General features: G+C 54.6%; 7 protein-coding genes and 2 non-coding genes across 9 annotated transcripts; 6 read left to right on the forward strand and 3 right to left on the reverse strand.

Moving 5' to 3' along the window:
* Window positions 1-226: 226 nt before the first annotated feature.
* Window positions 227-3,485, reverse strand: BDP55DRAFT_320379 (uncharacterized protein). Its single transcript, XM_060566763.1, has 4 exons — window positions 3,429-3,485; window positions 2,622-3,377; window positions 1,959-2,564; window positions 227-1,904 (listed from the first exon to the last, which is right to left on the reverse strand). Exons 2-4 carry the CDS (start codon window positions 3,272-3,274, stop codon window positions 350-352), a joined length of 2,814 nt encoding a protein of 937 aa, XP_060424979.1. The 5' UTR covers window positions 3,275-3,377; window positions 3,429-3,485; the 3' UTR covers window positions 227-349.
* A 1,069-nt stretch (window positions 3,486-4,554) lies between these two features.
* Window positions 4,555-6,461, forward strand: BDP55DRAFT_618597 (Gtr1/RagA G protein conserved region-domain-containing protein). Its single transcript, XM_060571299.1, has 2 exons — window positions 4,555-5,198; window positions 5,273-6,461. Exons 1-2 carry the CDS (start codon window positions 5,035-5,037, stop codon window positions 6,222-6,224), a joined length of 1,116 nt encoding a protein of 371 aa, XP_060424980.1. The 5' UTR covers window positions 4,555-5,034; the 3' UTR covers window positions 6,225-6,461.
* BDP55DRAFT_677140 (SEP domain-containing protein) lies at window positions 6,462-8,491 on the reverse strand. The gene is made up of 3 exons (XM_060575869.1): window positions 7,937-8,491; window positions 7,450-7,883; window positions 6,462-7,391 (listed from the first exon to the last, which is right to left on the reverse strand). Exons 1-3 carry the CDS (start codon window positions 8,015-8,017, stop codon window positions 6,632-6,634), a joined length of 1,275 nt encoding a protein of 424 aa, XP_060424981.1. The 5' UTR covers window positions 8,018-8,491; the 3' UTR covers window positions 6,462-6,631.
* BDP55DRAFT_677143 (mitochondrial import protein 1) lies at window positions 8,481-9,608 on the forward strand. Its single transcript, XM_060575870.1, has 2 exons — window positions 8,481-8,944; window positions 9,064-9,608. The coding sequence occupies exons 1-2, from the start codon at window positions 8,675-8,677 to the stop codon at window positions 9,172-9,174; spliced, it is 381 nt and encodes a 126-aa protein (XP_060424982.1). The 5' UTR covers window positions 8,481-8,674; the 3' UTR covers window positions 9,175-9,608.
* Window positions 9,609-9,715: 107 nt separating this feature from the next.
* BDP55DRAFT_772013 (60Kd inner membrane protein-domain-containing protein) lies at window positions 9,716-11,749 on the forward strand. Its single transcript, XM_060581127.1, has 3 exons — window positions 9,716-9,942; window positions 10,020-10,934; window positions 10,998-11,749. The coding sequence occupies exons 1-3, from the start codon at window positions 9,871-9,873 to the stop codon at window positions 11,505-11,507; spliced, it is 1,497 nt and encodes a 498-aa protein (XP_060424983.1). The 5' UTR covers window positions 9,716-9,870; the 3' UTR covers window positions 11,508-11,749.
* A 3,295-nt stretch (window positions 11,750-15,044) lies between these two features.
* BDP55DRAFT_t286 lies at window positions 15,045-15,147 on the forward strand. Its single transcript has one exon. It is a non-coding gene; the product is annotated as a tRNA-Val (tRNA).
* Window positions 15,148-15,153: 6 nt separating this feature from the next.
* On the forward strand, window positions 15,154-15,225 carry BDP55DRAFT_t287. Its single transcript has one exon. It is a non-coding gene; the product is annotated as a tRNA-Ala (tRNA).
* Window positions 15,226-16,786: 1,561 nt separating this feature from the next.
* Window positions 16,787-17,629, reverse strand: BDP55DRAFT_320393 (uncharacterized protein). The gene has a single exon (XM_060566764.1). It carries the CDS (start codon window positions 17,510-17,512, stop codon window positions 16,907-16,909), a length of 606 nt encoding a protein of 201 aa, XP_060424984.1. The 5' UTR covers window positions 17,513-17,629; the 3' UTR covers window positions 16,787-16,906.
* A 5,697-nt stretch (window positions 17,630-23,326) lies between these two features.
* On the forward strand, window positions 23,327-25,392 carry BDP55DRAFT_320422 (uncharacterized protein). Its single transcript, XM_060566765.1, has 5 exons — window positions 23,327-23,851; window positions 23,966-24,241; window positions 24,293-24,509; window positions 24,574-25,220; window positions 25,278-25,392. The coding sequence occupies exons 1-5, from the start codon at window positions 23,468-23,470 to the stop codon at window positions 25,359-25,361; spliced, it is 1,608 nt and encodes a 535-aa protein (XP_060424985.1). The 5' UTR covers window positions 23,327-23,467; the 3' UTR covers window positions 25,362-25,392.
* The last annotated feature ends 174 nt before the right edge of the window (window positions 25,393-25,566 follow it).

Genomic DNA, 25,566 nt, shown 5'->3' on the forward strand with positions numbered 1-25,566 from the left:
GTGAGGTATATTCGTGGGGAAATATCGCTTGATATTGAATGGTGAGGGGAATTGTGGTATCGGGAGGTAGGATAAATAAGATCCACGGGTCTCATGGTTATCATCTACAGTGTCATGATAGTATAGACGTCGGTAGCACACATGACCCAGCAACCACCAACACAAAACCTCGTAATCAAATAATAACAAATGGGGAATAATCAAACAATTTTCCTTCCGGTCGGCTGAAACCGAACGCAGTGCGCGACGCTAGCGCCCAAACGCCAAACACCGCTTCATTTCCTCTTCCCAAACCCAAAGTATAACAAAAGAAACATCCCATCAGGAAATAGAACAAAACAGCATGCAGTCAAAACCAATTATTGCCGTGCCCTCCGTATCGATCATACTCTGAAAATCCAACCTGCGGCGGTGGAAACATGGGCGACACTATCTCCGTCTTACGCTGCCCGTCCTGGTCCAAATACGTCGCCGAGTCGAGGATCAAGTCAAACAGCGTCTCCTCTTCACTCTCGTCTACCGAAACCGAAGGATTCGGCGAATAGGGCGGCGCCGTCATCGGGGCCGTGTTCAAGCTCGTGTTGGTGGTCGTGCTCGTGGCAGTACTCCTCGCGGTAGCTGTAGGACCACCACCGCCGCCGCCACCAGCCACCGGCAGGCTCAGTCGCTCAGATTTGGCCGACGCCTGCGATGAAGCCCGTGAGTACGAATTAATCAGCTCCTCGAGCATCCGGCAGCTATTGCAGAGGATCCCGATTCCAGAATCGGAGAACCTGCACGTCGACTTCAGTGTCCCCCGCGCTGCTGCCGAGGAACCACTGAGGCGGCCCTTGTCTGAGAAGATGCCCTTGCCCGGTTGGAGGCTTTCTCTCATGTTGCACTTGCTGCACCGGATATCTGCTGTCGTGTTGCTGTTGCTAGATTCCCGGTGGCCGCCGGCGCTGCTCGGCGTAGACTCGACCCCCGACGAATATTCGGCGTCCGAATGGGCTCTTGGAGAGGCGCCGTGTTCCGAGACTGGGCTGGGGCCCACGTCAGAGTGCTCTGTCAAGGCTGATATGCGCGGGAACGGTATCGTCAGCATCGTCGGGACGGGAAGCGTCGCGGCCCGCGTCAGTTTTTGGCGCCTCGCTTCATCGCTGTTGCTTCTCGGGCGCTGACGTTGACGTTCAAGGCTGTGACCGTCCCATGCGGCACCCTTGGTATCGTTCACGGCAATGGTAGGGCCGAGGAACCGTTGGAAACTCCTTGTGCTAGAGTTGGACGCAGACGACAGGTTCCGCGGTCGGCCAGTCGTGGCATCTAATGACCCTGATGACTTCCCGGTGTGAACAGGCGGCTGATTACGGCATGAGATGAATACGCTTCTGAGATGAGCTTCAACATCAAGTGATAGGGACGCAGTGATGACGGGTATCTGCGCAGAAAATGAGGCGCTGTCGGCCGATTGCGAGGCGAGGAATCGAAGACGTTCCTCCAGGCTAGCCTTCAGGTTCGACATGTTGCCGGCAGCAAAGACTTCCTGTTCTACCAGTGGCAGCTCCACGGCGGGTAGAGCAACTAATGTCTGTAAGCGAACATGTTTGCATTCTTGGATATGAAAGTACTCACCAGGCTTCGGTACCACTCTGTCCAGCGGAAATAGCCACCTCCAGAGCTCGTCCCAGGAACTAAAAGCCTCATTCCCTATCTGTTCTGAAAGTTTCTGGGTCTTGGTACTGCTGAGACCGTCTTCGGGGTCGATCCATCCAGCGTCATCGTCCGATTTTGGTTCACACATTTGCTCTCGTGGGAGCATCAAGTGTTTCCTGAAGGCGTTGGGCTCCGCAAACCCATCCTCGCATCGTGGGCACTGAAAGAGATGGGCATCGCCGCAACGCTTATGGTCCTTTGCGATATGCTTTCTGGTACAGATTAGCAACCCTTGGACTAAAATCATGACAAAATATGATACATACTGCAACTCTGCGAAGCTTTTCCATCTCCCGTTAACGCATTGCCACTTGTCATTGACGTTGAATCGAGCCGGGTTGCGCAGCCTATAAGGGCATGGCATCATCTCAACTTGGCCACTGCTCACTCTTTGATAATTCGAGGAATAGTAGTCGACAATTGACGAACCTCCGCTGGACCTTGAGTCTCGCTTGGAAGAGTGCGTGTTGCGGTCGTCTCGCTCGGCAATCTTGATCTGACCACCCGCTCTCACTGCCGTCTCCTGGAGCGACTTTGATTCCAGAGCCAGACGGGCCTCAGAGGGCCCCCCATCACCAGTGCTGGAGCTTCCTGTTTTTGCAAGGCGAGAGATGTCGTCGAGGCATCTTACCACGGTGTCCCAAACTTTAAGGGGAGTCGAGGATCTGTCGGCGCCAGCGCCAAATTCCTCATCCAAGATCATGGAACAGATGCGAGACACCAACGGCTTCTCACCATCTGGCAAAGCATCATTCGACGCCTTGATAGCTTTGCGGTAGCTTTCCAGGTTGGAATCTCTTGGCGGTAGGCGTGCAGGTTGATTCTGTGAGTGGCTTTCACCCAGCTGTTGATTTTTGGGACGGGCTCCAAGTCTGATCACCAGATTAGCTGACCAAAGCCACAATAGTGAAGTCGATTGGCACGCATACCTAGGCAGATCCGGCATCCTCCCTCTTGACGGGGTGGCTGGCATGCTCATAGAGTGCGTAGGCCTAGATGGCGTCTGTGGTTCCGAAGATGGCGGTGCCTTACGAGGCGTACTAGCTGACGTCTCTACTCCAGCTTTTGAGGAGTCAGATGAGTCTTTGCGCTTCAAGAGGATCGAGTCTCTCAGTGGCAGACGTCTTCGCTTAGGAGAGGTCTGCTTGACGTTCCCAGATCGCACGAGACCCCGAGGCGGAACGGGAAACTCCCAGGAGTCATGGACCAGCCGGTTCTCTTGGTCTTCCTGAGTCTTCTTGTCTCGATGCCCTTCTCTGTTATGCGACAATATGCGGAGTGTCATAACCGGACTCCGGCTCCTATCAAAAGGTCTCGTCGAGGAGCTGTAGACGCGTCCCGAGGAGGCACTCGAACGCTGGAGCGGGACAGGCGGCACAGCAGTCTTTGGTGCATCTTCTGGCGAGGTATACCTTGATCGAATGGTAGGTCGATTAGCTGGCAGCGGTGGGCGGTACTGCGTTTCGGCTCTGGTTCTTTGACCAGGCGCACTTGTTCCCCGCGATCGGCTACTAGATGGGTGTTCCGGCCGGCGTGGCGGGATCTGCTGCGGATACGCGTGCGGAGGGTTCATGTTGGACATGCTGCGATGGTCGCTTTCTGCTATCCCTGTTGTTTTTACGTCTTGAGAACGCGTCGAGATCACCGGCGCAGAATGTCACAGTCACAACCAAGCACAACTATGCCTGTGACGAAAGACTCATTAAAGAAAAGACACAAGTGACCACGAAACTAACAGCGTGTACATCGAAACAAATTTCACGAAGCAGCAAACACCAGGGCCAGCCTGGTGGGGGATCTGAACAGTCATATGTGCTCGCTTTGTGTGCGCCAGCAGGTCGCAGCATCATGCTTTGGAGGGATGAACAAGCAGAACATGCTCAAGAGGGCGGACGGCACGACTCGGATCCAACAGACAACCTGTCACTAGTCCCATCGTTAGTCGAAATCATTTCAGACACTGATGCGCAAGACGGGATCCCGAGACTCGGTGGCTGCATCGCAGCCATTGGCCCGAGGTCGAAGGGAGAAGCGAGACGGACTAAGACCGGACTCTAAGGGTCGACAACCAAGACAAGGTCTCAAAGTCCAGCCTGCGGCGGGGCACCCGTGGCACCCCAAAACAGTCCCTTTTCTGACAGCTTTGCCAGTGACCATTGGACTGCTAGGATCTAGCATATCCCTTCCATTGATCTCGATACAATGCTGGAGGTTGGACTCCCTCGATGGCTGGGTCTCGACACCATAGACCATGTGCAGGGCACCTTTACATGCAAGATCCATCCTCGAAATGACGATGCCGACTCCTACGGCAGAGTTCGAGCAGCCAAGGCCTGCATCGCTAGATGACAGATCGTGTCCCGTGGGCATAAGAAAAGTTTGAATCCGCCATATCTGATGATCAGCTCATGGATGGTGGTGTAGTGGGGGAAGCGTGCGATGGTTGTCAAGCCGACCTCTGCCGAGAATGCCCAGGAAAGACGCCGTTACACCATGTCGTCTTCGCCGGCATAAATTCTTTTGGGCATCTTGAACCGATGCATGTATCGTGCGCTCTCGTGTACTTTCGTGTCACCTCATTGTCCCATTGACGAGATTCCTTGGCAGGCAGCCCGACATTGGTGTAAGTCATGATATTCTTGGTATCATCGACGACAAAGTCGCACTCGTTCCGTTCCAGCGATGATGCATTCCCAGTGCTCGATGTGCAAACTTTGAGCTTCCGGGTTACACCAGACTTTTTTCAGGAAATTATGTCAAAATCCGGCATTAAGGATGGAAGGCTTCGGTAGTCTTGCGCCATCGTATGTATTCCTCAGCGGGTAAAACATAGATGGACCGGATGAACCAGTGGAACTCGGGCTGAAAGATGGAGAACTGAGGATGGCGAAAGCGAAGGGACTCAGTCGTGCAGAGGTTCCTGGTGGTGGGGGCCCCCAGGCAGCGGCTTATCTTATCGGAGCGCGCAAGCTCCGGTACGTCCACCGTCCAGGTACGTACTGCGCGGCTCCTGGAAATCAGGTCGCAGCGCCCATCCATAGGCGGCGGCCATGATCAACATTCAGTCCCATCGGGTATTTCAACATCGCAACCAGGCTACACAAACTCAATCGCTATCGAGCGATCTTCTTTAGCACCGCATACCAGTCACTCGTTTGATTTCCAGAACTGTTCAGTCTGTACGCAAGCCTCAAGACGCCCCGACAACGAACCGTGTAAACAAAGTATCCGACGACACCAAAATCCCAATTGCCAAACACCACACACCCAATCCACGAACCCCTCTTCACCACGTGCTGGATAGCTTTCCAAATCGCGAGCGCAGGATAGCCTACACACACCATGGCTGACGCCGGCTACACCAATGGACCGGACAACACGCCCCTGGCCGAGGTCAAGAAGCCCAAGAAGAAGAAGGTCCTGCTCATGGGCAAGAGTGGCTCCGGAAAGTCGAGTATGCGAAGCATCATCTTTAGCAACTACATTGCCCGTGATACGCGGAGACTGTGAGTCCCAGCCCCCTCAACCTCTTCCATTTGGCCGTTCCGTCCGTATGGACACTAACACTCGTACCAAACAGCGGCGCAACAATAGACATCGACCTCTCCCACGTCAAATTCCTCGGAAACCTCACCCTCAACCTTTGGGACTGCGGTGGCCAAGAGGCCTTTATGGAAAACTACCTCTCCCAGCAGCGTGTCCACGTCTTCTCCAACGTTGGCGTCCTCATCTACGTCTTCGACATTGAATCACGCGACATTGACCGCGACCTCGCAACCTACGTCTCCATCATCTCCGCCCTCCTCCAATTCTCCCCAGGAGCCAAAATCTACGTCCTCATCCACAAGATGGACCTCGTCGTCCCCGCCCACCGCGAATCAGTCTACGACGACCGCGTCCGCGTCGTCCGCCAACGCACCGCAGAGTACGCAAACAGTATCGGCTACCTCCATAACCAGCACCCGGACGCCGCCGACGACCCCACCAGCCCTTCGACCGCGCCCCCGGCCGGCGGCTTCGACATCACCCCTTTTGCAACCAGCATCTGGGATCAGAGTCTCTACAAGGCCTGGGCGAGCATCATCCACGACCTCGTTCCCAACCTAGCCACCATCGAACGCAACCTCGCCAACCTAGGCGTCGCCATCGAGGCAGAGGAGCTCCTCCTCTTCGAACGCACCTCCTTCCTCGCCGTCTCCTCCTGGACATCGGAAGAAGGCCAGCGGAACCCCACCGAGGACAGGTTGGAGCGCATGTCCAACATCATGAAGCACTTCAAGCAGACCATCAGTCGCTTCACCGGTACCCCGCGTAACGCAGAGCAGTTTGTGCGTATGGAGCACAAGGCTGGCACGCGCTTCAACCTCTTCATCCTCAAGTTCACGACCAATACCTACCTCATGGTTATCCTGCCGCCCGGCGAAGCCAGGTTCAACGCCGCCATGCTCAACTGCCAGATTGCTATTGAGCATTTCAAATTCTTAGACGGCCCAGCCACCATGATTTCGCAAGGCGGTGGTAGCACGGCATGAGAGTATTGCGACGATAGACTGTAAAAAGAAAAAAAAAAGACGGACCTCGCAGATCTTGTGTCGAGTTGAGTGATACGTATAGGCGACAGACGGTTTGCCGCAGCGGCGTATGGCAAGGGATGATTAATGATACCATTTCAAAAGGGCGTTGAAGGACTCAGGACTGTACAACAGACATGTACATGTACACATAGTATAAGGTGCTGCGGCAGCAAAAGAAAACTTGCCAACCTGATGTTACTGTTTCATGTGGGCATGTCTATTTCTCGAGCAAGTCTACATTCCACGCAGAGGCAAACGACCTCAAATGCTTAGACCCAAAGCCACCCGGCTACAATGTGGGCCAAGGCCCAAAGTTCCAAACGCCGCCTGTTTCCCGCCATTTTCTTTTCCATCTACCTCGTAGTTCAAGCCCACTTGACGACAGCCGTGCCACCCTTCTTGAACTCGGGCATCTCGCCCAATACCAGGCTGCGATCAGTGTGATCCTTGTTGGGGAATGTCGTGGCCAACACCCAGGATCTGGAGCGGGTATCCGCAGAAGCGCGCTGAACGAACTCGTAGACGTCATTGACGGTGTTTGAAGTGTTGAAGCGAGCAGGGAGTCTGGTGCCGTTGGGCAGTTGAATACGGAGGGTCAGAGTCGGCTGAGACTCATTGATGGTCTGCTGCGGGCCCGTCGAAGTGGAGCTGGTCGGGGCCGAGGCTGCGGGGGCAGCTGCAGTCGACGAAGAACTGCCCTCACCAGGTACGGGGCTACCGAGCCGGCGTCCCTCTCCACCGAAAGGCTTGTATGACTTGGGCAGCGGGTGGTAGTTTTCCTGGTGTTGGTGAAGCTTGACATCGACCGGCTGATCGTAACGCACATTCATCAAGTGTAAGGGAGCCCTGCCAGCCCGAATCATGTTGAGGTCCATAGCATTTTCGGGGTCGTCGAATCGGTGGAGTTCGCCATCGTCAATGCTGAAGCCATCCTGCCACAGGTGCAATGTGCGCTCTTGAGGCTCGCCAGTCGCGCCCGCCGAGCCAGTCGCGCCCTCCTGGGCGTCAGCGTCGGGAATACTACGGCTCTCAGCGCCCTCGCCACCCAAGGTGGTGCCGCTTCCGCGGAAAGCACCGGAGCGAGAAGGGCCTGCCGGTGATGCAGTCTCTGGCCGAGAAGCGTTCCTGGTAGTCTGCGTCAGTCTTTTCGTCCTCCCAGTATTCTCCTGCGTTGTGAACCTACGCCTTGGCCTTGGCGAGAATGTCGCTGATAATCTTCTTGGCACCACCGCCCTCCTGGGACGGGTCCTGCACAGCTAACCCAGACTTTTCGCCGCCAGCAAAGAGGTCGCCGCGGCCCCTGTCGTCGTCGTCCTCATCATCGTCATCGTCATCGTCGTCGTGTGCGTGACCTCCACCAATGGAGCTGAGCGTTGCGAGACCCTTCTTCTTGGGCGCCGCCTTCTTCACAGTGCTCGCTCTGCCGGCCGATTCAGGTGCGGGTCGTCCATCGAGAGTTCGGGGACCGGTGTATTCAGCGGGAGCAGGGGCAGAGGGGGCAGAGGGTGCAGCCTGTGCAACGGGTTCAATCTCTTCTTCGCCGGAATCGTGGTCGGCGTAGTATGCCTGGGCGGCAAGGCCGATGTCCCAGTTTGCTGATTCGAGGTACTCTGTGCACTTGACGCATAGTCAGCTAGGTAATTCACCGTAGATTATAAAGAGTGTCTCACCCTAGCCTCGGGCATGCCCGTCAGGCTCTTGAAGTCGCGCAGGATATTGTTGCGCGAAGCGCTGTTGGAGCTACCGGACATGTTGGCGGGCACTGGATGTGGTTTGGCGGGGAACGGTGAGGTGTCGATTAGGCAGAGTTGGATGGGCGGAAGAAGGAAAGAGAATGCAGTGGTCTCTCAAACCTGAGTATGACTGTGTTGTCGGTTTATAAGGCAGAGATATCACCAGTGAATCCGAGGTCTTTTTGAAGTTCGGGTTTCTTTAAAGGTTGCGCCCTGCAGTGATTCAAAGGCGAAGTGGGAGATGAATAGCCGGCAGCTTAGTGGTCGTAACTGCTTCCATTGGAGCTGCATCCGTAACGGAATGGTACCTGGCTGTCTAGCACGTTCCCTGTGACGTGAGGGAGGAGCCCACCACCCACCTCACCCTTAGGTTCCTTCCACCCCACCAAGCACAGCCACAGCAAAGGCTTATCTAATCTCAACAGTGATGTGGCTGAAGCTCCAACGGGAAAAGACCAATGATACCTGACGCACAGACCCCGCAGACTCCAAGTTCCATTGCAACACGTTGGGGGAGGCGGCAGCTGCGGTGTGATTTTCCGAGGTGATGCCGTAGCCGTAGCTCCCCGTCCCATCATCGAACTGACCTGCGCCGAATCTCGGTAAACCTGCGTCGACCAAGTTCCCAAGCATCCCACGATCACTACCGTCCAAACCCACAAGCCAGCGTCGACGATGGCTTCCGACGACTCCCTCCACCCGCTTGCCGAGTCCGGCGTGACAATCCGGTCCGACAGTGAGCAGTACTCCCAAGGCGAGGATCTCACCGAATCACCTCCCTCGTCGAACTCGCCCATCATCCTCTACAAGCCCCCCACGTTCTGGGGCTTGGTCCGCGGCGCCGCTATCAACCTATTTTTGCCCTTCATCAATGGCATGATGCTGGGTTTCGGAGAGTTGTTCGCACACGAGGCTGCCTTTAGGCTAGGATGGGGCGGCACCAAGGTACGAATGGAGTTCCTGGATACTCGCATACGTGCATCCTAAGTGCATGCGCATACTGCGAGAGTCAAACATCAGGCGACGATGTGGTATCTTGATGGTATCTAACATACACATCCCAGGTCTTTCCCCTGTCCCGGAGGACGGCGCACGCTATTGGCCCCGGCCTTGAGATTCGTGACAAGCACCGGAGGCCTTCTACCGGTCTCGATGACTTGACGAGCTTGGAGTGACTAGGCGGATGGGCATAAAAGCCCGAGTGCACCCACGAAGACAGGTCGCCCCCGACCATGTGAAGTACAATCATGTGAGGTCGCAACCCACCCTAAGAGAGAAGACAAGGAACGATGGTATCCCTCAGCGACGGAAAGCTGCTGCGAGGTGTCGGGATTGTTACAAATACTGCCCAGGCCAGACATACTACCTAGGCAAGGCTATATGCATCGGCGTACGGGAAGAGTAAAGGCATTCACAGAGTACGGCCCTTGGACAGATGGCGTGGATCAGGTTACAGTGACGAGTTCAAGACTCGAGGGTCATACATATGCAGAGGATCAAAAGAAACCAAAATACAGCATTTTCCCTCATTCGTTAACGGTTCACCCTAAACTTTGTTCGATGAATTTAATCATCTTTACCTAGTTCCAATTAAGCTCCTCCGTGTAAATGATATCTAATGCTGACCTTAACATGTCTCGTCCCCATCCCCAGATCCGTTGCCAGTGACTCTCCCCTGGCCGCGGAACGGAGCCGGAGCTTGGGCCCGCTTCCCGTCCCACCCGACATTTCCCCGGCGCGTCCGCGGTTCCAATGGCGAGGTCCCCCAAAATTTCCATCATCTCGCGCTCCCAATCGAAGACAGAGACACTGGAGCGTCAGTCTTCAATTCTCACCAACCCCCAACCCTCCTCCCTTAGAATCTGCCCACCATGCTACCCAGCAGAGGTGTTCTCCGTTCGCTCCCCGCTACGAGAGCGGTCAGCAGCATAACCCGTCAAAGTGTACATACTCCCTCCCCCAACTCTCAAGGCCCTCTGCGAGTTCCCGCCCGCATCATGTGCTGACGTGCAGTGACCAGATCTCTCGGGCACCCAGACGACTCGGCGATGGACGGCAATTCGGAACCTCGATGCGCAACGGCAGTGCGCCCTGGGCGGCGCTGAGATCTACCAACTCCAGGTTAGGTGGCCTCGCCGGCACAGTAGCCATCGGCGGTTCCCTCGAGACGAGACGAGCCATCTCCCTCTGGGATAAGTCTGAGCCTGCACCGACACCATCAGCACCAGCCCCGTCACCAGCTGCACCAGCTGCAACAGCTGCGCCCTCAGCACCCGTCGACGCCGCCTCAGCATCGGCTTCATCCATCCCTCCTCCACCCGCGCCTGTCGCACCCGTCGTCCCCGAGGCTGTCGCTCCCCCGACGTCTTCCCTCCCCGAGCTCGACGGCGCCTCCCTCCTCGATCTTCCCGAACAAATCGGCTTTCTCAAGACCCTCGGCCTCGACTTTGGCTGGGGCCCCTCGAGCGTGATGCAATGGGCCCTAGAACACGTCCACGTCTTCTCCGGCATGCCGTGGTGGGGCTCCATCGCCGCGACGGCCATTCTCCTTCGTCTCGTCATGTTCAAGCCGCTCCTCATGGCCCAGGACACCACGGCGAAAATGCAAAAGCTCCAGAAGGATCCGGCATATGAAGAGACCCGGAGGGCGATGACGGAGGCCGTGTCGCGCGGTGACTCGGCCGCCATAACTGAGCACCGTCGCGACATGTCCATGATGAACAAGCGCGCCGGCGTCAACCCCCTCAACGGCCTTTGGGGTCTTCTCCAAATTCCCTTTGGATACGGCATGTTCCGTGTCCTCAATGGCGCTTCCAGTATCCCCGTCCCTGGCATGGAGACTGGTGGTTTCCTCTGGATCACGGATTTGACCGTTTCTGACCCTTACTTTCTCCTGCCCATTGCCGGTCCGGTGGCCATGTTTGCCATGGTCAAGGTACGTGAACCCCCAGGGGACCAAAAGTTGATTCAATTCGGATACTGACGTGTCGACTTCCAGCTCGGCTCCAAATACGCCACGCCGCAAAGCAGGGCCCAACAGAAGCTGATGATGTACATCCTCGGACCCCTCTCCGTAATCTTCACCTCGTACCTCCCCGCCGGCGTCCAATTCTACTTCTTCATCACCGGTATCATCGGTGTCGCCCAGAACTGGCTCTTCACCAAGTCCGCCTTCCGCAACCTCTTCGGCCTCACGCCCATCGTAGCTCCCGCTGCCACTCCCATCAGCACCACAGCCGCCAAGACCAGCATCTCTTCCGGTCCCACGCGTCTGAACTACCAGGCCCCCCGCGCGGCTTCTGCCTCCGAAGCCCCTGCGGCTGACGCCGGCAGTGTCAAGGGCATCATGGACAACCTCAAGCAAACCGTCCACAACGCCAAGGGCGGTGCCGGAAACCACGTCGAGGCCGGCCGCAAGCGCGAGGCGGAGAAGGCTGCCAAGAAGTACGCTGAGCAAAGAGGCGAGCAGGAGAGGCAGAAGTTCTGGAGTGACACGCGGAAGAAATAGATGGCGCTTTCAGGGGCTGTGGTTTGCGGATGACGAGTAAGTGGTGGTGAAAGCATTGACTGGGGTTTACCGTACCTTGCTTGCAATTGTAAAATATCGAAAAGAAGACGGACGGAAAACTCCCGACTTTTGATGGAAGAGAAGGAGTTTTTAAAGATAACTGTACCATATGGGTGTAGAAACAAGACAAATCATCTGGGTACCATGCTGCCACAGCGCAATAATAGAGAACCACTCTCCCAAATGCCATGATGCCAGTGACTGTGATTCGCGCCTGATGGTGCCCGAGCAACAACGTCCAGGGCTGCATATCTAAGAGCTCTCAACTACCCCTCGGTCAGCGTCTCATCTCGAAGCAAAGGAATGTCGATATTCTTCTAGAGCATTGAACTGAACCCGTGTCGTCGTTAGCCCGGGCGTTCGGCTCAGATGCGATGGGACCGTTGCTGAGCCCCATGATGCCCTCTTCTTCCTGCTGGGTGCCTTACATAGGGAGGGAAGGCTCGTCGACCGCACCTGCCTCACCTTATGACCCACGCTTCCGTCGGCCCCTTCTTTATTCGATGCTTTTGCTTCACCTTGCCTTATATTCAGGTCGGGGTCTCTCTTTCGTCACCCAAGCCCAATCGATCCTCACGGTCGAGCGGTATAACGCCCTGGTCCGTTAGTATAGAACTTGGTATGAAATCTCGAGAAGTCAACGGATGGAGGATTTCGTAGGGGTCCAGTTCGAGTCACGAACTCGGCGCCCGAGCTTTTGCTGTTTTCGTTTACTGATGATTCAGTTACTCACAATACCGAGCTGAGGCCTGGGATCTGGAGTTGATTCTTAGACATGAGCTGTTCGCGTCATTCGCCAAGATGTATGAGATAGGTAGAGGAACTCATAACTTCATAATCCTTACTTGGGATAGTTTACCCTATGAGGCAGATCTGCGATTATTCGCTCATGAATATCTTACACGTGACTTCCTCACCGCTTTGAGGGCAAGGTACGCCACGGAGCAAACGCCCGCTACTAGAGATGTTCTTACACAACCTTCTAGATGAATGCCAAGTGCTAGGAGTCGTGTACGGTTTCCTGTGCGCCACGCATTCCTACATAATGCCTCAAGCGACACAAGCCCTCTTACTAGGCGTTCAGGCGCAAGGACAAGTCTTATCTGAACGATCCAGTTCTTTCCAATGCGGCCCCTGGCCAAGTTTAGGTAGTGCTTCCATTGTTGGGCCAGTATGCGACGCCGTCGTCGTAATTACCCGCCCGGTGGCAGTTTTCTCTCCATGGGACATTTATTTGTAACCCCAATTTGCACAGATGAAGATTAATAACCGGCATCGTCTGAAAGCAATATTCACCTTTCTCTCTCCCGCCTACCCGACCTAAGCTGATAGTCAACGTTTTGAAGGTCTACGTACTCGAGTGCCCTATCACCGAGCTGGTCTCATCTGGCTGAGAGGTTGGATCGTCTAATCAGCCGAAGGGAGCGGCAAGAAGGCAATTGATAGCGGTTCTTCCTTCACTCTCGTCCTAAAAGACCTTTCGCCAGACAGACGATAATCCAGTAGATGCGCAGGGATGTGGGTGTGTATGATAGCACCTCACCAAGATGATTTTAAAGTGGAAGGCAGCTGCAGCAAGAGCAATTGCCCAAAGACAACTGCCATAGTCCAAGGCCGCCAGAAAAGCGCAGATATCGCAATATCAAAATCGGCTCCCTAAAAAACACTAATATAAAACATTGCTCGAAAAGGCTTAATAGACCATCACATCATTCACTCCCAACTGACAAAAGAGTTCACCCCCCCGGTGCTGGACTGGGGGCTACATCTCTGGTGCTCTTGCTGGGTTTCGAACTCGGTCACTAAGCCTGTCGTCGAGTAGGCTGATGGGCGAAAGTGGTTGACCATGAACCGTTCCACCACCACGCCACAGTTTGACCTGACCCCCGACCTAGAGGGCGCCTGCTGTGCTGGTGACAGAATTGGACTTGAGGGGGGGTATATACCCTTCTTCTCGTCTTGTGGCAATGGCTAGCGTAGATAAGGTAGATGGGATGAATGTACTGGGGCAGGGCGTACGCGGGATCGTGGCACCCAGGGTGCTGATGATTGTCTGGGCCTGTCACCTGGGCGACCTGACTGCCTCGCGCATTCCGCCACAGTCAAGGCCGGCTGGGTCTGTTCCTTTCCGCGAACATGGAATGAAATCGTTTCGTTTCCTCGTTTTCATTCAGTGCCATCTCAACTTCATGGACCGCACTGATTCATGCGGCTACGCCCGCAGCAGACTGGCTATCGGGCCTTGTCTTGCTGCATGCTGATGAAACACCTTGTGAAGACTATGTTGGCAATGAATAGGTATGCCACACTTCTCACAGTATCTTCATAAACCTTCATCCACCATTTACAGGTGCTCAATCACCAAGTAACCTGGTAAGTGAGCGGTAGTCGATGATCACTTTGAACAATGTACATGTGCCACCCTCATCAGTGGTCTCAGTTCAATTCAGACACGAGATCTCCAGGACACGATCATTTCCCTCTCCTATGTCGAATGCCATTATCCAGCATGAGAACAGAGCTGGCTGCTACCCATATGTTGGAGTTGGTCTTCCACATTGCTTACCACCATCGTGTAAAGCAATAAAAGTATAAACCCCGTTCAAACTCTTAAACAAAATCCAGATTGATTTGCCTGAATATCAGGAACGCACTCCACGACCGCCTTAAATCCCATTCTGCAGCGACTTCACCCTTGAGTATCATCGCCTGTCCTCCCCTATTCTACATGCACTCTGCAGCACCAACTCACGAACTAGTCTGCCATCGGCGACGACCAAATGCAACGACTCATACTCCAATCGTGATAACCCAGCATCTTCAGCGATGTTGCGCCTGCTAGGACCTTCACTGGAAGTGTAGTGAGACGATGGGCTGGGATGTGTAAGCTTTATGCTAGGACGATCGTTGAGAGGCCGATGTGGCATATTGAGAGGAACTATCTCGACGTTGAACGCTGACCCGGGCATACTCGTCATCCCGTTATTCAAAGAGGGCATTCATATTAGACATAGAATACAGAAGGCTTCTATATCCAACTTTTTAGAAGTAGTCTTGCCTCACAGCTCGACCAGGTAGGTATCTCATGCCAGGCGCAAAACAGTCACCTTAGAACGATACACATCAATCAGAGTCTCATGTCTACTGCGGTCAAGTCGATTTTATGAAATCCAAGGGCAGAGATATATGACGTCTCATCAACCTCGAGGGAAGAAAGGCGCCCCGGTGACATACTTCCCACTCAGCGTCGACATAAGCCTTCATCTGGTAGTTCCGTCACCCCTAAAAATAGCTACATGTTCGTCGGAACTCAACTCCACTTCGGCCGGCCGCGGTCGGCTCCGACCTCCACCGCAAGGGATCTCCCGGTCCACCCTGCCAAAGCCGTTTGCAAATTTTTTGCATCCCTCACCCGCGCCCGCCGTGCCCACGCACCCTTGGACGCAACTACTGCCGCCAGCTTTCAACAAATTCACTGGTCTGGTGGTGTAGTTGGTTATCACGTCAGTCTAACAGTTCGAGAGCCTCGTCATCTCCTCTGTCACACTGAAGGTCTCCGGTTCAAGTCCGGGCTAGATCATTCACAGGGCGATTGGTTTAGTGGTATAATGACCGCTTAGCATGCGGTAGGTCCTGGGTTCGATTCCCAGATCGTCCATTCTTTTGACCATCTCGTTACTATTATGGTTTTTTTGTGCATAGGCCTTGGTTCTAAGCGTCCGCGAGCCGGGAGGCGATGCCATCGTGCTTCCCGAGTCCCATATTGTCATGGTGGAATAGGTATCCAGAAGTTCTAGCAGGAGTATGAAATGGACACGTCCCGGCAGCAAGCCCTTTCAGTCCCTCCAATGACTCTTCGTCATACTGATATCGAGGGGCTCACTTGGCATCCTGTCATGATCTCTAAATCCACACCGTGGCGATCGACTACACCAAGGTCTGAGCTCCTTCCGGTTACAAGTGAGACATATTCTAGTGACGACGTCAAATGTCCCAAGCAATAGACTGGGCGCTCGCCGAATGACCGAAGAGCGTCAAATTTGACCGGTGGGCGAACGCCGAACACCTATGGTAACTGAAGTGGCAGATCTTCTCCTCGGTGATCGTAGGGTTGCGCCGACCGGCGACTAGTTACTCGCAATGTTGGGCATGTCTCACAGGCTTTGCACTGGCCAGCGCCGCAGACGACTGGGTCAACTGCCGACGTAGAACACAGCTGATCACACAAATGCGCGCAATATTGATACGGATACTTGGGAGCGAGCGCCAGCGACCCAGACCCTCGGTGCGCTCAACATGACCACCTCGTGGCAGCGTCGCGCAAGGCGGAGTTGTCTCCGGAAACGTGCTAGAGGAGGCGCGCGCCCTCATTAACCAGCAAGCCTCTTTGCGTATTCCAGATGGCCTTGGCAGGTAGGCGAAAAGGAGACCCAGCGAGATGTCCCGAAAACAGAATTATCGTCGACGGAGAGGGAGGCCGGGAGCGGAGCCATCCTGAAGTGCGCATGGGACAAAGAACATGGCAAAGTCCAACAGGCGATTTTAAATTGAAAGATTGGTTTTGCAGCTTCCCTTTCAGGCTAGCCGCCTTCGGTCTGGGGCTCTTCCTCAAATTCGAGAAGCTGGGCCATCCTTGGGGGCCGGGTCCAGGGCAGCACTAAGCATCTCTGGGCCTGAGCTCCTCGACGACCGGGGGACCAAGGGCGGCGCCGGGGATGGGAGAATGGAGGAGAAGTGCGGCGGGCCTGATCACCCCCGGTTCGGTGAAGAAAGTGGCACAAGCCCATGAGCGACCTTGAGTTTCCTTTTCTTTGAGGCTCTGCCAGAGAACAGAGTACGATATCGTTTGTGAAAGGAGTACTGATGCGTCGGGAGTCCAGCAGAAAACAAGATGTCAGACTGTTGTGCCTCAGACAAGGACTGATCTGATCTGTCGTTGAATTTGGCGTCCACCGAGCAAGCTGTCAGAAGCAACGCCAAGCGCGGTCGGATCGACGTGTTTCCACCACGGAGGGGTCCTCTTTGGAAGTCCTGAGCGCAAGTCAGAGAGTCATGAGCTAAGTAGGCAATAGGGGCGAAGCTCCATGACCTTACCAACATGATCAGGAGTCAATCATCATGATCCTCTCACCTCGGCTTCGTAGTCCGCTTTGGCAGGAAATGATGTTTAGACGTCTTTTTGCCCACCCAGTATCCGTACTGTTGAGCAAACGCCCAAGGGTCCGGATGTCCGTGCTTGGATACCGAAAACACGAGGCAAAGTGCGCACGAGGCTCCTTTCATCCCGGTCTCGACACGTTTTTGTGCTTTCAAGTCCGTCCCTTGGAGTTTGTGGCGTCTCATACCTTGGTTGGCAGTTGGTTGGTTGGTGCGCGTCTTAAAACCGTCCTTGGCCAATTGTGCCTCGATCCCGTCACCAAAGACAAGGTTGTAGTATTGTGGCCTTTTCGAACCGTGAGAAGCCGTGGCAGAAAAGGTGAACCCGTCCTTGCGTCAAAGGGGACTCGGTAGAGGAGGTAGGTGCTTGATGCAATCGAGTCCCTCGATGTGACGGTAAGCTGCTGTAGTCTGTCTGCGCATGCACATCTCGATGTGACCTTGCGCCGTGCCACAGATGTACTTCGTGCGAATACTTCGTAGACAGTGTACGGAGTGCCATAGCCCGTAGTGCAGGCTTTCAGCCAAAGCTGTTGGACAGTTGGTTCATTTCCGGGAACAGCTCGCTGCGGCCCGTCGTCCAATGCCAGCACATTGCGAGGCACCATTAGATCAAATGGCTGCCAACTGTCCACAACCACCACGCGAACGTAACAAGTGTGCTCACAACTTTCATGTCTGTAAGGCGGCGCACTGCGGCATGCAGCTAAAGTCCGGGCCATTCCAGAAACGTGCACAGTCTCCCGTACCTTGCAGACTTCGGCTGCACTGCACCACAGACCGGCCATCCTCCCATCCCAGAGAGCCCAGGTCCCTGGTACGGAAACCGCAAGTTTGAACCTTCCAGGCTTTTACTGTGTAGAGAGACGGCAGAGTAAATTTTGTGAGATTCTCTTGGGACGCCCCCTCGAGGGTATCCCCTACCGGGCCGTTTTCTTTCTTGTTTGCCTGTCCGTGAGCCCGAGTATCGATTGCGCCTAGCTGCAGGACCAAGTATGGACCTGGGACTTGCATGTGTGCGCGGCGGCCGACGTTGCATCTGGGACTCGAGAGCAAACAATTTTCCTTTCCCAACGTCCACCGTCCCCGAACCAGAATGGCAGGCAGGTGGAGAAGGGGTAACAGCGAGCCGGTGACCAAATTCTAGGCAGCCGGCTTGGATGAATCCTGTCGACCTCGGTACGGAGGACAGAGTACGGAGTACGGATGTGCAGATTTCTTCTTGCTCGGCCCTGTGGGAAGACGCGCCATGATTGATTGGCTGGGTACTTTACGGGACCGAAACAGACTGGAGCTGGCTGTGATCCGTATTGCATAGGCATTCAGCGACCTGGCCATCACACATTTTACCAACCGAAGCAGGCAAGGAGGCAATCGTGCGCCATGGCTGATAGACTGGTGGGCAGGATGCGGTTCCGAGATGCCGGCGACGCTCACAAACGACGATGGTGGTCAACCTGATGCGGTGGGCGGATGTAGGTAATGCATGGCGTAGGCACGTTTAGTAGGTGGGCTTTTGCTGCTCTCCGCGCTGTGATGTGATTTTCTGCCACGCCTAGCCCCCAGGCCCCATGTTGGTGCCCACGACTTTGTACCAAGTATCCGTACTGTAGGTAGCCAACCCGCCATGGCAGGAGTCGGGTCGCAGAGGGCCACTAGAAATCGACACTGGCCGTAATGTGCGCACTGCAAAGTCGAGGGGCATACTGGGCCCCGATGGCTGAAGGCAGCGGCAAACTCGTTACGGTAGAGCTAGGCGTTGACTCCGGCACGTCCCCCCCCGGTCCCTAGGTTCCCGCGGTGGTCGGTCTTTGAGTTCCACTGGTGACTAGGGAGCGTGGGAGCCTTCCGTAGCGGCCGCGGCCCTGGATATGGGACCTATGGAACGATCGTACCATGATTACAGCTCGACTGGAGTCTGTCCATAGAAAGTATGGAGGGATGAAGAAAGTAGTGAAGAAAATCTCGACGAAAAGCATCGGTTGGGGCTCTGTCGTAGCACGTCTGTTGATCACACTGTATGGGTACGGAAGCCGTCATTGGGGCGTTGCAGCCAGTGTCATGGATCGTGGCTCTTTACTGGGGCGCCGCAATGTCGAAATGACCCGTCGCAGTATCGAATTCGCAGCAGATATGAGGCGTGGTTGAGCGACGAATATGCGGCAGCAAGAGTCAAGAGTCAAGGCATTATCATGGCTCGCCGGGAGTGATTCCGGAGGGGGTCCCCTTGCTTGATGAGGCGCATGCAGAAGAGATGAGGTCCCCTAGATAGTAAGCTTTCGGTGCAGAGCACAACTGAATCAGTCTGTGATTTGCAAAGGTGGGCCAGATCAGCATTGAGGTCGCAGTGATAGTGGTGTTGGTAGATGTTGGTGGCGTGGTAATTGAGGATGACGATGGGCGAGTGGATGGTGTTGATGGATTGTCCATGGATGATGGATGGATGGGTATCCAGTTGGTGATGATCTGGGGAAGATGACGGCACCAAAAAGACACTGTGAGCCTTGAGGACCTCGGTCAGTCGGTCTTTGCAAAAGTAAAAGTAACGGAAGGTGCACAAGTGCAGTGGCTTCCCTCGGGCGTCGGTGCCATGCATCCGAATGTGGAAGCCAAAGGCGCCTTGAATGTTAAGTCTGGCGGCAGGGACGAGTAGCGAAAGTCACGACCATTTTTATTATTATTCAATTCACCCAAGCATGGCGACAGGTATTGAAAAGCGCATCCATAAGAGTGCCTATGCACATGTCTTTGCGTCTGAAAAAATCCGCAACATCCAGCAATATGAATGTGAAGAAAATATTTACCTGAATGGAAAGATACCTACGTTGAAAAGTACCTACCTGGGTACTACTCAGTAACCCGCCCTTGGGGAGGTACCAGTAGGTACCCTGGACTGGACTGAAAACGCCCGGACCAAGCGCGGGACAGACGTGGATCAAACGCCTTCCGCCTGTTGGCCAGACCGTCCGGTGTTCAACTGTGACCCAGAGTCCGCGTAGGTGGAGCCGAGGGCCCCAGTTTGGCCGGGGCTGTCTAGTAGGCTGCAGACATTGGACGACACATTTCTCGCTTAATCCCAGTCCAGTGGCTCCATGCACTGAAAGCTTGAGAAGAGTCGCAAGAGACGCACTGTGGGCAGTTTCTCAGGTACAGTGATGAAGTGGGGACTCTCTCCATGTCCGAGCAGCTTGAGCCTCGTACCTCGAGATTTCGACATGGACCCCTCTGTGTCTCTCTGGGCATCTGCAGCAAATCACCAAACTTGGACGACAATTTGGCATGTACGGATTGGTGGATACGCAGTATACGTAGTATGTACTTGGATGGAGACATACGACAGTAAAGTCCCTCATTGTCTGTTGGTCCGGGATTCCCTGCAACGTCCCCGCTTCACTCTGGAGTCTTATGGTTCTTCTGGCGTCCCTTCCTTCCCGTGCCGTCCCCAAGGTCGGGGACGAGTTTGACTGTCTGAGTATGCGTATTGATAGTCCAAGTTTGGGACCAATGTTTGTACACTTTGAGCCTGTCGGGTGACTGAGATTCCTAGAGGTGAAGAGGAAAGGAATCCCTCAATGAGAGGTACCTAGCGAAGACGGCATTTGATCCGAGAGAAAGGTCACGAGTGCCTTCTCACGTGCCGGTACCTACCTAAGGGTAAGTACCTACTGTAGTGGCAGTCCTTAGATAACTGGGTATGCAAGCTACTTCTCCATGTATCTCGGCCGACCTCACATCCCGAGCAAGGTGCTTCGAATGCTTCTTGAAATCATAGGAAGGTGCGGAGTCGGTAGGTGCCTTACGTGGTGTGGAAGGAACGGGAAGGATGGAGTCGGGACGCAGGTCCCACGATACGTACCTTGCCTGGCTTCCTTCCTTCTCTCCTTCTCAGGTTGATTCAATCCAAAATTTCAAGAAACACCGCAACTTCACAAGTTATCAATTAATTCACTTCTTTGGAAACTTTCTCTCCGTTAGTTTTCTTCTTGACGCGATATACTTCAAGCCGAGAGCTCATTGGCAAACAGTTCTTTTTCCCGTTGGAAAAAAAAAAAGAACAAAGCAAAGAGACCGCAGACCGGGGGGTTATTCCCGGTTGGAGCTGCATACAGACCCCGACCTGTCGACCCAAGAACGTCCATCCATCCAGTTGCATTAATATCCATCCGCAAGGTCGTAACTCGTAAGTCAGAGTGTGGCTCTTTTTCGCTATTTTTTCTCTCCTTTCTCCTCTTGCTGATTCTGGTCATCCTATTCATCCTATCACCGTGCCGCGAGTCTACCATCCCATCAGCCGTCTTCTACTCCGTACACAGTAAGATAATTATCCTGTCCCCATCCTGCTCCTTGTCTCCCTCGGCTTACCCTTATGCCATTCGATCCCCCGTCCGTCATCTTGCTCCTACTTCTGCCCCATCTTGTCCCGGCTTTGAGGTAAGGTAGGGTGAAGTATCCGCACGGCGCAAGGTACATTACTTGCCTCCGAAGTACTCTGCTCTGCTCTGCTTCGCCGCTCCTCTGGCCACGCCCACCTTACAATCCTTGTCCCCACGGTCCCCGCCTCGCCTCGTTGCGCATCGTCTCGAATCGACGACCTGCGTGCCACAGAATTTCCTTCATCTCGTCTGTCTCTCTGCACATACGTCTGAAGTTTGCGCACTTTGCTGAAGCAGACCTACACCCTCGTGACTCGCACCTCTTCTAATCCTCTGTATTCTTTCCAGGGCATCCTCTTCCTACCTTGTCAACAACCAACACGCTTTGCGCGGAGCTCCTTCAGCTCTTCAAAGCTCCTTATATCAGAGAAGTTGTCATCTAATTACAGCAACAGCATTGGCCTCATCCACTCGGCACGCCTGTTGCATTGTCTCAACATCATACACGGACGCTGCTACCTGACCCGATATAGACGGCGGTTAGCTTCCGAGAGGCCAAGCTCGATACCGCTCGCCTCTTGTCCGAGCCCAATTGGTTATTGACGTTGTGCTGCCGGCCGCGCTGTTCCAGCAGGTTGCTTTCTTTTTACCCAGCTCCTGAGCTCCGATGTCAAGCAACTCTGCCGCGCCTGCATCCCCTGCTAGAGTCGCCGCATATTGATCTTCATTTCCACTACTGCAAACATTGGACGCCTCTGAGATCCCGCTTGGCCTAGCCCAGATCCGGCCGACGGACGGATATCTTTTTATCGCCCTCGCTCCCGCTGCCAATTCTCTCTCCGCAAACCCAACCCCACCGTCCGAGATCCAGCTTGCGCTTCGCAGTCCCCGGAGATTTCGACATCCAACGTCAATATCGACCTTGTCTCGTCCTTCACCTTCAATTCTCGATTATTTGCTGCTGCTGCTCTCTCATCGTCGCGTCCCAACGGCCTGCTTGCTTCCTTTTCTCCGTCCCACAACAGCCAGCTATACCACCGAGACACAGAGCGAGACCCTTTGCGACAGACCGCCTGTTAGAGACCATCAATTGCTGCTTCATTGATCCACAACCTTTGGAAGAAGAGTGACGAGAGCACGTCGAAAGTGATCTCAGTATACGTAAGTGTTCGAGACCCTCCTTCCAGCTAGTTCCCCGCCTCCCGCAAAACCTCAATTCGCACCCGATGTCTATGCTTTGCATTCCTGGTAGATGCCCCGGACCATTGCTTGCATAGCGCTGTGAGGGGGCACGGGGGGTGTGCCAGGTGGCCGACAACAAGGTTGCGAGCCAGTGTGCCCCACGATGGAGAGCTTCAAGAGTCCGAGGCAGATCCAGAATGTACGGAGACAGGACTCTACATAGTAGAAGACAGACAGGCACGCGGGAAGCGTACAAAGAATCGCAGCAGCACCTTGCCTTATCTACGAAGCACATATTGACCTTTACCCATCAAACACATCTCTTCCGCTGTCTGCATAACTCTAGCTTCACCATGCCACCCCCCAATTAGCCCCAATTCTTTTTTTTCTCATGTGCCATTTTTCCGGCGGTTGCGTGTCTTTTCATTGTCTGTGTCCGGCGTGGGCGCAGTGGGAATGGCTCAAGGTGGCTCGACATTTTTCCAGCTAACCAGACCAAAAGCAGTTCGTCTAGCTCCAGCGGGTATCCCTGATCCAGATCGACGTCGGCCAGAACTCTAACACCAATAAGGGAATCGGTCCCTGAGCCCAGAGCAGCCCTCCCCCCCGACAAGCACGACAAGACAAGCCCCCCCCAGCACAAGAGAGGGCCTGGACATTTCGTGCGCAACCAGCTGCTCACGGCTCCAGAAGCAGACTGCTGGATATTGTTCCCCGCAAGTCCAGAAAACCGCCCCCTATTAAACTTGCGTGGCAGACCCTCAACTTATCATCTTCTGGTCTCCCCTCCCTTCTGTCCCTGCTCCTGTTGCTGTTCCTACTGTTGCTGTTCCTACTGCTGCTGCTGCTGCTGCTGGTGGTTCGAATCGTCGTCCACCTCCGATCTCTCTCTCGCCCTCTCAGCATCGTTGGCGAAGCGAAGAAGCATAACACGCCTGTCAACTAACCTGACGAACCCGGAAGCGAAGCCCCCCCCGCCACGCGTGCCACGGTGATCGTCGCAACAGGCCTGTGTCGCCACAGTACAGCTTGTAGCTGTCCGAAGTTCGAGCCACCAGCTGGCCACTCGGAAGCTTCGCCTTGAACCGAGTTGAGGTCAATTCAGCACCACCTGAACCCCTTCCGGCCAAACCCCACCAACCGTCATCTCACGAACCCCTCGACCAGGCGGCCCTCTATTCAGCCAATATGGGCCTCTTTTCTCGCAAGGAAAAGGCCCCCAAAGCCTCGGGCAAGCCATCGATCAACACGTCAAGCGTGAGCATCGCCTCTGGTGCATCCAGCATTAAGTCACCACCGCCACGCAGCACCACAATGAACAGATCCTCCGGGACGAGCACAACGCCCGGCACGCCTTTGACGCCCTTCTCGCCCACCTCCATACCCAAGGTCGATCTGCCGCGTCCTCCTGACCCGCAACTTGACCCCGCGGGATATCTCAGGAGCTTGGGGGCGGTCAGAGAAAGGAGCAAGATTGTCACGGACAAGGCGATCCGCAATGAATTGAAGCACTTTGACGTGGATATGCGCAAATTTCCGGACGTTGTGACATTCGTTTCTCAGATCATCAAGGTACGAGTCAGCCTTCTCAGCACTTCTGCAGGTGTTTGCATGTCCTGGCACCTCCCACCCCCACGCTATCTGGGTCAGCGAATAGCACTATACTGACCTTGCAACCCCCTGTAGAGAGACTACGACGCTCCGTACAATTCGATTCCTGGCCACGGAAGACACCAGCACTTCTGCGTCGGCGGCCGCGACCGCATTGCCCAGCTTCTTTCCACATTCCCCGAGGATGTCGACAATAGCGAAAAGTGTCGTCGCATGATTGACCTTTTTCTCGTGAGTGTGCTGCTGGACGCTGGTGCAGGCACAAAGTGGAGTTACAAGAGCACCGAAAACGGACGTATATACCGCAGGTCAGAAGGCATCGCCGTCGCCAGCTTGGAAATGTTCAAGAGTGTAAGTTTATTGAAGACTCGGAGTCCCGCGCATCTACTAAGAGACTGCCAGGGTCTTTTCTCCAGCGACAGCAAAAACAAGTTTCAAGTTGACAAGGAGGGACTGCGCAACCTCACAGTGGAGAGGGTAGCTGCTGGCTTGCAGTCGAAACCGGGCAACGAAATGGCAGGCATCGAAGGCAGGACACAATTGCTCCAGCGGCTAGCGAATGCCCTGACCGAAAAGAGGGAATACTTTGGCGATAGTGGCCGGCCAGGTCACATGGTTGGTAAGTTTTCAGCCGCTCAAGGCCGGCTATGGCAATTTGTCAGAGCTGAACTGACCCGCCTCAGACTACCTCCTATCGCATCCCTCGACTCAAGCTTCTTCAATGCCGATCGTGATTCTCCCGACATTATGGAACCTCCTCATGAACGGCCTCATGCCCATCTGGCCAGCGTCCCGGACCTCGATCAACGGCCTATCTCTTGGCGATGCTTGGCCTTGCCAATCAATGCCGCAACCCCCGCAGAGTCCGACAACGTCGCAATTCTCACCGTTCCCGCCTTCTGCTCAGAACTCGACCGCGGCGTGGGAGTCTATTCTGCCGTTCCACAAGCTGACGCAGTGGCTCTGCTACAGTCTGATGCAGCCTATGCAATCACTACTGCGCATTCACTTTGCCGGGGTCGAACTGCTCACCGGCTTGCCCGAGTACCGCAACGGTGGTTTGTTTATCGACTTGGGGGTCCTTACGCTAAAGGCAGACGATACCGAGAGAGGCCTCGAGCACTACGATGAGTACTGCAGAAGGACAAACGTCAAGCCAGTTGAAGTTGCCCCAATGTTCGAGCCTAGCGACGACGTGATTGTCGAATGGCGTGGTGTTACGGTCGGCTTCCTGGATAGGCTCTGCGTAGAGGTCAACAGGCATATGAAGAACGACCTAAAGGGCAATCAATTGACTCTGGCCCAAATACTCGAAGCCGGAAGCTGGAAGGTAAGCTCCATCGAACCATTGGGATCTGGGAACCATATCACTAACACAATCGCTCAGGGAGGTCGTGAGATGGCCGAGTTTAGCAGACCCAACACGAAAGAACCGCCCATTTTGATCGATAGCGACGGTACCGTTTTCTAGAGTGTTGTTTATATCTGGGAGGGAAGCATTGGACCGAGGCATTATACCTTTTCTGCCATTGATTAGGCGACAGTCAGGGTGCATTGGATTATGGGCGCTGAGATTCGCCTTGTATGCCACAGTGGATGAAGGGCACATTGGATGATGGGATTGGATGGCGACTTATGCGCCTTAATGAACATGACTTGGCTGGATGCCAGCGAGG

Source organism: Colletotrichum godetiae, assembly GCF_030913485.1.
Source record: "Colletotrichum godetiae strain CBS 193.32 chromosome Unknown BDP55scaffold_51, whole genome shotgun sequence".
NCBI lineage: Eukaryota > Fungi > Ascomycota > Sordariomycetes > Glomerellales > Glomerellaceae > Colletotrichum > Colletotrichum godetiae.

Excerpts from the sequence above, each read along its gene's own strand:
- BDP55DRAFT_618597 (XM_060571299.1), top strand. The coding sequence starts at position 5,035 with ATGGCTGACGCCGGCTACACCAATGGACCGGACAACACGCCCCTGGCC. Across the intron at positions 5,199-5,272 it reads GCCCGTGATACGCGGAGACT|CGGCGCAACAATAGACATCG; the intron begins GTGAGTCCCAGC and ends CGTACCAAACAG.
- BDP55DRAFT_677143 (XM_060575870.1), top strand. The coding sequence starts at position 8,675 with ATGGCTTCCGACGACTCCCTCCACCCGCTTGCCGAGTCCGGCGTGACA. Across the intron at positions 8,945-9,063 it reads TAGGATGGGGCGGCACCAAG|GTCTTTCCCCTGTCCCGGAG; the intron begins GTACGAATGGAG and ends TACACATCCCAG.
- BDP55DRAFT_320379 (XM_060566763.1), bottom strand. The coding sequence starts at position 3,274 with ATGTCCAACATGAACCCTCCGCACGCGTATCCGCAGCAGATCCCGCCA. Across the intron at positions 2,565-2,621 it reads AGGATGCCGGATCTGCCTAG|ACTTGGAGCCCGTCCCAAAA; the intron begins GTATGCGTGCCA and ends TCTGGTGATCAG. Across the intron at positions 1,905-1,958 it reads AAAAGCTTCGCAGAGTTGCA|AAAGCATATCGCAAAGGACC; the intron begins GTATGTATCATA and ends AATCTGTACCAG.
- BDP55DRAFT_677140 (XM_060575869.1), bottom strand. The coding sequence starts at position 8,017 with ATGTCCGGTAGCTCCAACAGCGCTTCGCGCAACAATATCCTGCGCGAC. Across the intron at positions 7,884-7,936 it reads CGGGCATGCCCGAGGCTAGG|TGCACAGAGTACCTCGAATC; the intron begins GTGAGACACTCT and ends CTATGCGTCAAG. Across the intron at positions 7,392-7,449 it reads ATTCTCGCCAAGGCCAAGGC|GAACGCTTCTCGGCCAGAGA; the intron begins GTAGGTTCACAA and ends GCAGACTACCAG.
- BDP55DRAFT_320422 (XM_060566765.1), top strand. The coding sequence starts at position 23,468 with ATGGGCCTCTTTTCTCGCAAGGAAAAGGCCCCCAAAGCCTCGGGCAAG. Across the intron at positions 23,852-23,965 it reads TCGTTTCTCAGATCATCAAG|AGAGACTACGACGCTCCGTA; the intron begins GTACGAGTCAGC and ends AACCCCCTGTAG. Across the intron at positions 25,221-25,277 it reads TCGAAGCCGGAAGCTGGAAG|GGAGGTCGTGAGATGGCCGA; the intron begins GTAAGCTCCATC and ends ACAATCGCTCAG.
- BDP55DRAFT_320393 (XM_060566764.1), bottom strand. The coding sequence starts at position 17,512 with ATGGCCGGTCTGTGGTGCAGTGCAGCCGAAGTCTGCAAGGTACGGGAG.
- BDP55DRAFT_772013 (XM_060581127.1), top strand. The coding sequence starts at position 9,871 with ATGCTACCCAGCAGAGGTGTTCTCCGTTCGCTCCCCGCTACGAGAGCG. Across the intron at positions 9,943-10,019 it reads GCAGCATAACCCGTCAAAGT|ATCTCTCGGGCACCCAGACG; the intron begins GTACATACTCCC and ends TGCAGTGACCAG. Across the intron at positions 10,935-10,997 it reads CCATGTTTGCCATGGTCAAG|CTCGGCTCCAAATACGCCAC; the intron begins GTACGTGAACCC and ends GTCGACTTCCAG.